General features: G+C 61.5%; 1 protein-coding gene across 2 annotated transcripts; it reads right to left on the reverse strand.

Annotated features, from left to right (window-relative positions):
- Positions 1-6,643: 6,643 nt before the first annotated feature.
- Positions 6,644-9,385, reverse strand: TMEM86B (transmembrane protein 86B). 2 transcript variants are annotated; one of them, XM_080829263.1, is made up of 3 exons: positions 9,242-9,385; positions 8,778-9,021; positions 6,644-8,260 (listed from the first exon to the last, which is right to left on the reverse strand). In XM_080829263.1, the coding sequence occupies exons 1-3, from the start codon at positions 9,299-9,301 to the stop codon at positions 7,878-7,880; spliced, it is 687 nt and encodes a 228-aa protein (XP_080685389.1). In that variant the 5' UTR covers positions 9,302-9,385; the 3' UTR covers positions 6,644-7,877. The 2 variants fall into 2 exon arrangements, with proteins under 2 accessions (XP_080685389.1, XP_080685388.1); XM_080829262.1 differs by having other exon boundaries at positions 8,778-9,024; positions 9,242-9,371.
- Positions 9,386-9,846: the final 461 nt, after the last annotated feature.

A 9,846-nucleotide genomic window follows, 5' to 3' on the forward strand; every position in this document is an offset into this window, starting at 1 on the left:
CTGAACGCACCTGATCTCGTCTGATCTCAGAAGCTAAGCAGGGTCGGGCCTGGTCAGTCCTTGGACGGGACACCAGATGGTCGTGACAACGGCTGGGTAGGACTGGGCCGGCCAGAGACCCCACACAGACACCCTCTTCCCACAGGACGACCTGTTCTGAGAGTTCTGCTGTCCACCCACCTGCAACTCAAAGGCCTCGTAGCCTCCCCGGGGACAGGACCAGGTCAAGACGACCCCGTGGCCCCCAGAGGTGCTGATGCAGGAGGTGATGGTGACCGGGCTCGGGGCTGGGAGGAGAGGACAGGAGGAGTCAGTAGGAGCCACACAGGGGGGCTTTCCATCCCCCCACCCCTACCTCCCACCTGGGGTGCCAATTCTCTGAGAACTGGCCCATCCTCTCCTTCCCAGAACCAAAATCCCTCTTGACGTCTCATACTCTGTCCTCCCCAAAGGGACGCACAACAGACCCTTCAAACTACAACTCCCATGAGTCCTGCGTGCCCTGTATCGCTTCAGCTTGCGAAGCCATGACCCCATGCCCTGATGGGACTTGGAGTCCACTCACCTCCCACTGCCCCCTGGGCTGACTTGGGCCCCCACCAGGTGGAAGGGGGTCCACCTCACCTGTGGATTCAAGGAGGCCCTGCGCAGAACTGGCCACGTTGTTCCTCTCTGCCCACACGCTGAAGCTGTACAGAGTCCCGGGTTCTAGGGCCTGAACCTCATAGTAGGTGTGATTGGTCCCTCCTGTCTGGTTGGCCTGATGTCCTCGGGGGTCTTGGTCTCCTTGGGGATGCCCCCCAGCGGCCCACTGGACCGAGTATGTGTAGGCCTGAGAATGGGGGTCTGTGGGGGCTTTCCACCGCAGGGTGATGGAGCTGCCCGTCCATCAGGTCCGTGCAGGTCCGTGACCCCGTTGGGGGCTGTCAAGTGAGGAGGGCTTGTTGGAAACAGTCCACACCCGCTCTGCCCCAGAGCACCTGCAGGCATACACACTTGGTGAGGGGTCCAGTGTCTCAGCCTCCCCGGCCCCCCTCCTCCAGTGTCCGCGATGTTGGGTCTCCCTCCTGTCACATCCTCCCAGCCCACTAGACCCCGTACGCAGGGGCGGGGCCTGAGGCCAAAACAGAGCTGGCGGCCGACTCTGGACATCAGAACCTTGGACTCGGATGTTTCAGGTATTTCTTGTCTTCTGAAGCTCTAATTCTCAGAGGAAGGTCAGGAGAACGAGGTGATTGCACACCCCCGTTGCTAAGGAGAAACACTTCCTTACAACGGGGCTCCCCCACCTTGAGAGCAGCTGAATGCTCCGGTTCCTGGGAAGGATCTCAGAGGCCTGGAGCAGCTCCTTCCCACAACCCCAGAACAGGTGTGAGTCCCACCTGTGGGCACGTCAAAGACTTGGCTATCGCTGCTGGCCCCGTTCCTTCTCGTCCGGATGACGAAGGTGTACTGGGCCCCACTTCCCAGGCCCTCCTCCGTGACGCATATTCCCTAGATGTTCAGGGTCTCACTGGTGAAACTTGCTTCCCACTAGCAGGTGTCAGTGGGTCTGGGTCCAGGGAACAGGTCCAGGTTCCGGGGACAGAGCTCATGCTGTGTCCGGAATCTCCAGGTTTGTCACCAGATGGGGCACAAAGAGAGGGGGCCAGGTCAGAATTTCCACATCCCTAACCACCTGCACCACACCTGGACAGACCTGGCTGCAAAGGAGGGTGTTCCCTAGAAATCGGGCCCAGAAGCTAGAGGCCTAGGATGGGGCATCAGTCTGGGGACCCACTTCCCCGATCTTGACGCCTGGGGCCCCACGGACCTCATTTCCTCTTCTCCTCCTTACAGTCAGCTTCCGGGGTCCTGTGGACGCGGTCTGTCCCGACAAGGCCACGGGAGCACGGGCGCCTATTGGAGCACCGTCTTCACCAACCAGCTCCTACTGTTGCCCCGAAGCCGGGAGTGGTCTCGGCGAGTCCTCGCCTTGGTGACCGCGTGGGTTGTCTTGTGTCCACGTCCTAACCCCTGGTGCCTGGGAATGTGACCTTGTCTGGAGATAGGGTCTTCGCAGACGTAGTCAAGTGAAGGTGAGCTCCCATGGAGTAGAGCGAGCCCCAAATCCACTTTCTCCCTCCTTAGAAGGAGAGAGAAATTTGGACACAAACAGGAAGAACATCATGGGAAGCCAGAGGCGGAGACTGGCATGATGAGTCTCCGAATGCCAGAGATCGCCAGCCATCCCCAGATGTCAGCCGAGGTGAGGAAAGATGCTTGAGGCTCCAAAGAGAGCGTGACAGCACCTCGATTTTGGAATTCCAGCCTCCAGAACTGTGAGACAACATGTTTCTGTTGCCTTAAGCCCCCAGTTGGGGGGACTTCATTGTGCGGACCTCGGGAATCAGATGCAGTGACCTTTCTCTTTCCCTTTGGGAGGATCAGCCCTCGGGAGGGTCGTTTGTCACCTGCAGACACGCAGAGGGTCTCCCTGGAGCTGCTCACTCCGTCCTGTTCAGCCCGCATTAAGAATTCATTCAAAGCTAGAGTTCAAGTGCATCCATCACAACCCAGGTGTCTGGGGCGCTGTGAGGACCACCTGAGATGCTCTCCCGAGACCACTGGATCCCATGGAGGTACAGCTGAGGGCCTAGAGCCTCAGGGACCACCCCCTTCTCAGAGGGATGAAACTGCTGGGCTGAGCCTCTACCTTTAGGCTTCTGACTGGGTTGGATGCTAGGAGGGGGTGTTCAGTTGTTTTGGGAACTGCCATGCTGTGTCGCACCACGGCTGCTCCGTGTTCCACCCCACCAGCGGCGCCCAAGGGCTCCCGCTTCTCCCACCCTCGCCAACACCTCTGATTTTTTCTGACCGTCACCAGCCCTGATGGGCGAGAGGTGGTACCTCCTGGTTTTGACTGGCATTTCCTCAATGACCAGTGACATTGGCCATCTTTTCCCGTGGAATTCACTCACTTCTCTCTGTAGTGTGAACTCCTTTCTCTGCTAGAGCACGTCCAGCCTGTGTAGACTTCATAAATGTACTTCCGCGATCAAGCCTCCTGTATATGCTCCCTTTCCGCCCTCCGCTCCTTGCCCGTGTGAAACCCTTCTCGTCTGCTCGGTCTCTCGGACTCCGCACACGGGCCCACCCACCACGTGAACACGGTCCCCCCCTCCCCCGCCGCCACTTGCACCTGACGCCCCACAATGGATCCCTGCCTGTTCCCACCACCTCCACCATTCGTGAACGCCTATGTGGCTCATTCCCATCAAATGGCTTTAGGACTGACGTGTCCCCAAAGGGAAGGAAGAGGGAGAGGAAAAAGGGGGAAGAGAAATAGTTCATCTTTGGTGGGTTTTGTTTTGTGTTTTTGATGAATAAAGTTCCACATTTGCTTCAACAATTTGTTTTGAAATTATCAGTGACTCTCAGGAAGTTGCAAAAAATAGTACAAGAGGCCCCCCGTGAGCTTTGTTCCACTAGCCCCCGGGGTAACATCTCAGGCACATAAAATTCGCCATCAAAGGCAAGAGCTCGGTAGTGGCAGAATGCCGTCGCCCGGCTCCAGACCTCTCTCTTCAGGTTTCACAGCTGTTGTTTTAACAACGTGTGCGTGCGTGTGCGTGCGTGCGTGTGTGTGTGTGTGTGTAGCGCTGCCCAATTTTAATTTTAATCTATGCAAAGAACTGTGGAACAACCACCCGTCAAGATATGGCCCTGCCCTGTCACCGAGGAATGACCTTGAGCCACCTCCTTTTATATTTGACTGTCCCCGATCTTTATCTCCCGACAACCACAACCACGGGTCTGTCCTACCTTTTTAAGTCTGCCATTTCTTTTCTCTTTCTTTTTAAGATTTGCTTATTTGTTTTTAGACAGAGAGAGGAGCGGGGCGGAGGGGCAGAGGGAGAGAGAGAGCGTGCTAGGCCAGGCACGGGGATCCATCCCAGGACCCCGAGACCATGACCTGAGCCGAAGTCAAGAGTCGGACGTTCAACACACGGGGCCACCCTGGCACCCCAGGTCGGCCATTTCCAGAGTGTGATACCCGTGGACCCCCACAGCAGGAACCCAGCCAACTGACACCTTGATCCAGGCCTTCTGGCCTCCAGGACCGGGAGACACGGAGTTCTGCCGTCTCAGCCACTCCTTCTATGGCCTCCCGTGGCGGTCCCTGCTCCGGCCGCCTCCAGCCGCCAGCCTTGTCACCCGCCACCACCAGTCCCTGACCCCCTTTCTCTCTTTATTGTCCTGTGCTCCGTGCTTACTTCTCCCCGTACGGCTCCTTCAGGAGCTAAATCCACACTCGTTCACCATCTGGAACCAATCCCATCAGTCACCCAACATCTGCAGCTTCCGGGCCACAAGCTCAGTGGGCAAACACAGTCTTCGGGTCCTGAGGACACCGGGCTGAGGTGGCGGTCGGGCAAAAGGACCCCAGTGTGAGATGAATGCGCCATGACCGGGGTAGCGATGGGCATGGCGGGAGCGCCAGCGAGGTGTCTGCCCCAGGGCTGAGTCTCCACACAGGAGTAGGATTTGGTGAGTGGAGAAAGGCCTTGGGAAGGCGACAGGCGGGGGAGGGCAGATGTTTGGGGGCAGAGCGAGGGGAGACCTGGGACAACTCAGGGGATCTGAGAGTATTTTGGTGTGGCCAGAGCTGTGTGTGGAACAGGGACAGGAGGGGGTGACCCTGAGGGGTCAAGTTTGTGGGGCCCCAGCCTTGCCTGGACTTCCCATGGCATGCCAGGTCGGTGGGCACCTGGAGGCAGGGGAGAGTCCGCTGGAGCCCCAGGCACTTCCCCATCTCACACCCCACGTGGCCACAGCGACTCTCCCATCTGGCTGTTCCCCAGTTGGACCCTTTAGCCCCAGGCCGGGGATCTGGCAAGTGGACGGCCCTCCCGAGGTCTGTGAGCTGCTCTAGCTTGTTAACCAAACCCAAGGTGGGAACTTTTCATCCCCATCTGGTGGGTCAGAAGCCCAGGCGACAGTGAGGACGAGGACGGGCGGGGTGGGGGGTGGGGGTGGGAGCCGTCCTGTGGAACGGAGTCGCCACCTACGGGATGTGAAGGGTAGGAGCCCGGCTGGGGTCGGGGAGCCAGACTCCGGGATGGGTAGAGTCGTAACCAGGAATCGTTGTGAGATGCTGACAACAACCCGAATCCCAAATGATCGGGAGCACATTTGAAGATGAATCGTGCTGGGCTGGAGGGCATGAGTGGTCGGGGAGGTGAGGCTGGAGGGTACGGGGTCTCTTTTCCGGGAGATGAAGGTTCTAACGCTGGCTGCGGTGATGGTGGCCGAACTCTGTGAATACACCATAAACCACTAACGTCCACACTCTTCTTTCTTTTCTTTCCAAGGAGGCTCCGCGCCCAGCGCGGGGCTTGAACTCACCACCCTGAGGTCAAGAGCGGCAGGCTCCACCCACTGAGCCCAGGCCCCACCCACCGCCCCCAGGCTCCACCCACCGCCCCCAGGCTCCACCCACCGAGGCCGCCAGGCCCACCCCCTGAGCCCAGGCTCCACCCACCGCCCCCAGGCTCCACCCACCGCCCCCAGGCTCCACCCACCGAGGCCGCCAGGCCCACCCCCTGAGCCCAGGCTCCACCCACCGAGCCCGCCCGCCCCCGCGGCCCGGCACACAGTCGGCTGGAATGTGAAGAGGATCTCCGCAAAGCCGCGAGCAGGACATTTTTTCTGGGCTGGAGTAGAAACGACCTCGCACACGGCCACAGCACAGCAATGCCCGCCAACAACGCCGGGTTCCAAAGTTCACCGCTGTTAGACCGGACCTACGTGTTCCCAGGAAACGTCCCTCCTTGGTCCTTTCCGCGGGGGTGGGAGGTGTGCTGGGGGGGCCGCTCCAGGAGGGGGAGGGAGCAGCACTGGGGACCTGGGCGGCGGAGTCTGCGGGCACGACCCGCGTGTGGGCACGAGGCCGGGGCGCACGGAAGGCAGTGCTGGGCCTCTGAGGTCGGGAGGAGCAGAGCGCACCCCCGGGAACCCTCGCCCCTGCCTAGCGTCGTGCCCCAGCGGCGTGCCTCAAGTGGCCCAACGCCCGCCCATGCGGTGGCCTGACGGTGGGGCAGGTACTGAGAAGCAGGGGTGAGCTCAGAAGCCCAGAGTCAAAGGGGCACACGTCCCGGAAATTTCTAGCAGCAGCAGCAGTATGGAGAGCCCACGGGCCCACAGGTGGTTGAAGGCGTGGCACGTCTGGAATATTACGTGGCCTTCGGAAAGATCGAGATCTTGCCGTTTGCAAGGTCGTGGAGGGGGCTGGAGGGGATTATGCTGCAGGCAGTAGGTCCGAGAAACACTGCACGATGGCGCTCGTGGCAGGGAGGCAAACCACACGACAGAGTCTTAACTACAGAAAAGCAACTGCTGGCGCTGGCGCCCAGAAGGGATGGGGGAGGCGGAGCCAGATGATGGGGGTGAAGGAAGCCTGTGTCCTGATGAGCACGGGGGACATATGGAAGTGCTAAGCCACTATACTGTGCACCTGGAACTAGTATGACATTGTGTTAACTACACTGGAATTAAAAACTTAAAAAAACAAAAAACCCCAGGAGTGAGCTCTGGGGGTCCCTAAGAGCACAGTGGGGATAGAGAAGTCTCCCCTCTGCTCTAAGAGTCCCTGAGAGCACAATGGTGGGTGTAAGCTTTATTAGCATAACACACGTGTGTACAGGCATGTTTTTTCTCGTGGGCAACATCATGCTTGCTTAGCGCCGGTGACGGTGACTCCCCCTCTCGATCTTCCTCCCAAGCCCTAAAACTCACCCCCGTCTGGGGTGTCCTGGCTTTGCAGAGGCCTCCCCGTGATCTCCGGGTGTGCACACATGAGAAGACCTCACGAGCCACCTCCCCAGGGCTCCTCTGTGTGCAAAAGTCACCGAGAGCTGGACGCACCCTGGCCCGGGAACACTGTGGGGCCTCCGTGTTCCCCAGGCCCACGCGTAGTCAGCAATGCTGACCCGTACGAACGGGGGACCCGGGTTCAGCTCGCAGCGAGGTTGCCACAGGAATGGCTGGAAAGAGCAAATTCAGGGCCTAACACCGGGGATGGACCTCACGTCCCTGAATCGTACATAGGAAAACAGTTCCAACGGACCTTGGTGGCTTCAGGAAACAAAAGAGGCACCTGGGTGGCCCAGTCAGTGAAGCGGACTCTTGGTTTTGGCTCAAGTCGTGATCTCAGGGTCGTGAGAACGAGCCCCGTATCAGGCTCTGTGCTCAGCAAAGGGGTCTGGTTGAGATTCTCTCCCTCTGCCCCTGCCCACTGCTCGCTCTCTACATACATACATACATGCATACATGCATACATGCATACATGTATTAAAAAAAATAGGGACACCTGGGTGGCTCAGTCGTTAAGCATCTGACTTCCTCTCAGGTCATGGTCCTGGGGTCCTGGGATGGAGCCTGCCTCGGGCTCCCTGCTCAGCGGGGAGCCAGCTTCTCCCTCTGTCTGCGGCTCCCCCTGCTCCTGCTCTCTCGCTGTCTCCCCCTCCCTCAAATAAATAAAATTTTTTTAAAAATAAAGAAAGAGCGCTTTGCTGTTCTTTTCTGTGAGCAGCCCTCCCCTGAGGCCCCTCCCCCAAGTCATGGAGATGTCGCTGTTTCGGTGTCCGCTTTACTTGGGCCCGAACTAGATCAGGGCCGCAGGGAAGGGGGCGGTGCCCAGGGGAGGCGGGTGGGAGGCTGCGGTCAGAGCAGAGGGAAGGTGGCCGCGGGGAGCGGGCGGTGGATGTGGGTTTCCACAGACGGTTCTCATGGGGCCCGAGCCGCACAGGCACCTGCGGGCAGGAGTCCAGGAGCCTGGGGTCTGTGGGGGCCCTGCCAGAGGCCGCGGGGCGCCGCCGGTCCATCCGGGCCCCTGGTCAGTGGGTCTTGAGCCGGGGGCTCTGGAAGGCCGACAGGGTGATGAGGAGCTGGGCAGCGTAGTAGGTGATCATGACCACGAGGCGGGCGTGCGGCAGCGGCTGGACGAAGGTGTCCCACGCCAGCACCATGTCCGAGAGCGAGAAGAGCAGGGCCCCCCCGCGGACGCTCCCGCCGCTGGCCAGGCCGCGCCACAGCATGCAGGCCAGGACCAGGGAGTAGGCGGCCAGCGCCGGGACCGCGCCGGCTGGGAGGTGGAGCAGCAGGAGGCCGCAGTAGGGCACGGAGACCAGGGCGACGGGCAGCAGGAGGCCGGGCCGCAGCGGAGTGAGGCCGAAGGCCCAGAGGTAGAGCAGGTGGGCCACGGCGAAGGCAGCCACGCCTGGAGGAGACAGGACCTGTCACTCCCCGGTGGCCACCTCCGGGGCAGAGCCCAAGGGGAAGGACCGCCCAGCAGCAGCATGCACGCTGGCCACACACCCCCGCATCGGCCTCCCTGTGGGGGTTCCCCTCTCCCTGCCCTTGGCCCCAGAGTGACCTTAAGATGCACACTTGCGCCCCATCCTTACTCCGCTTGCCACTGCCCGCCAGCTCCCCATTTCGCTCTGCTCCCCCACTTGGCTCCGTCCACCCACCCATCCTGCCCACCCCAGGGCCCTTGCATTTGCCGGTCCCCTGCCTGGGCTCCTGTGCCCTCTTCAAGACGGGAACTCCTTGGAGTGGCCATCCTCAACCAGCTACTCCAGACCGCAGCACCCAAAGCCCCGCTCTGTCCCTCCAGGCCGCTCACACCTTCTAAGACCCTGTGGCCCGACCCCCCGAGGGGAAGGAGGGCTCTGCGAGAGCCGGGGCTGGTGTCCAGCTGGGGGTCCACAAGAGCCCGGGGCCGCCCCACTCACCAGAGAAGAAGGCGTCAGGCCAGATGAGGCAGGCATCGCCCACGGCCGAGCACAGAAGGGCCCCCTGCAGGAGCACGCGGTGGCCGGTTCCCCCGCGTGCGGCCTGCAGGGACCCCGCCAGGCACAGCACCGGCAGGCACTTGACGAGGGCGCTGACCCAAGACGGCTGGTCTTGAGGGATCCAGAGGAGGAAGTAGGCAGCACAGGTGACAAAAAAGGGGCTCAAGCGCAGGCACAGGCGCGGCTGCTTTGGGAGACAAGGGGGTCAGCGAGTGCCCAGGGGGCAGGCGCCCCGCAGCCAGGACTCAGGTCGGGGCTTCCCACTGCACCCCCACCCAGGAACCCGAGTCACGACCCACAGGGAGCCCAGCCTCCTGAGGGCAGGGCTCCCCAATTCCCGCAGGCTCCTCGGGTTCCCCAGCACCCAGGCCCGACCCCCCCCCCCGACACCTGGCGTCTCTCACTTGGGCCAAGAAGCAAGGCTTTCCGGGCAGACCCTCCTCCTGGGCGCCCATGTTGGCCATTGACCCCCCAGAGTGGCACCTATGTGAGCACGGGTGGCTCTGGGGGTGGCGGGGACAGCGTGTGGTTACACGTTAACCCGAGGAGCGTCCTGTGGACTCTGGGGCTGATAACAGGGCCCGGGGAGATGCTGCCCCCACCCCGGGGATGGCCCCGCCTGGCACCACTGATAAGGTGCCCACTCGGCACCCAGGGTCCCTCCTCACCCCAGCACCCTGCCCCCCAGACCCGGCTTCCCCTCAGCTGCCTAGGAGGTATGAGACCATACACTCTCCTCCCATTGTCCCACGCCCCACCAACCGGGAGGGACCCGGTGTGGGATTCCTACACGCTCCCCTGCACCCGGGACTCTGGGGCAGGGGGTGGTGGGTTGGTGGTGACCGCCATCAGCCCCAAGGCCAGGTCAGCCCTGGCCAGGGTGCGGGGAAGGACGCCCACCCACCGTCCCCCCAGCAGGCCACCCAGGGGAGCCTCCTGGGCTCTGGCCATCAATTCCCCCCACAACGTGGCCTCCACCGACCTGCGCCCACCCCCCCGCCACGGATCC

This window comes from Martes martes, assembly GCF_963455335.1.
Source record: "Martes martes genome assembly, chromosome: 17".
Lineage (NCBI taxonomy): Eukaryota > Metazoa > Chordata > Mammalia > Carnivora > Mustelidae > Martes > Martes martes.

What these genes read in the sequence shown, in the direction of transcription:
- TMEM86B (XM_080829262.1), bottom strand. Translation starts at nt 9,301, where the DNA reads ATGGCCAACATGGGCGCCCAGGAGGAGGGTCTGCCCGGAAAGCCTTGC. An exon ending in AGCCTTGCTTCTTGGCCCAA is followed by an intron (nt 9,025 to 9,241) that starts GTGAGAGACGCC and finishes TGTCTCCCAAAG; the next exon opens with CAGCCGCGCCTGTGCCTGCG. An exon ending in GCCTGACGCCTTCTTCTCTG is followed by an intron (nt 8,261 to 8,777) that starts GTGAGTGGGGCG and finishes TGTCTCCTCCAG; the next exon opens with GCGTGGCTGCCTTCGCCGTG.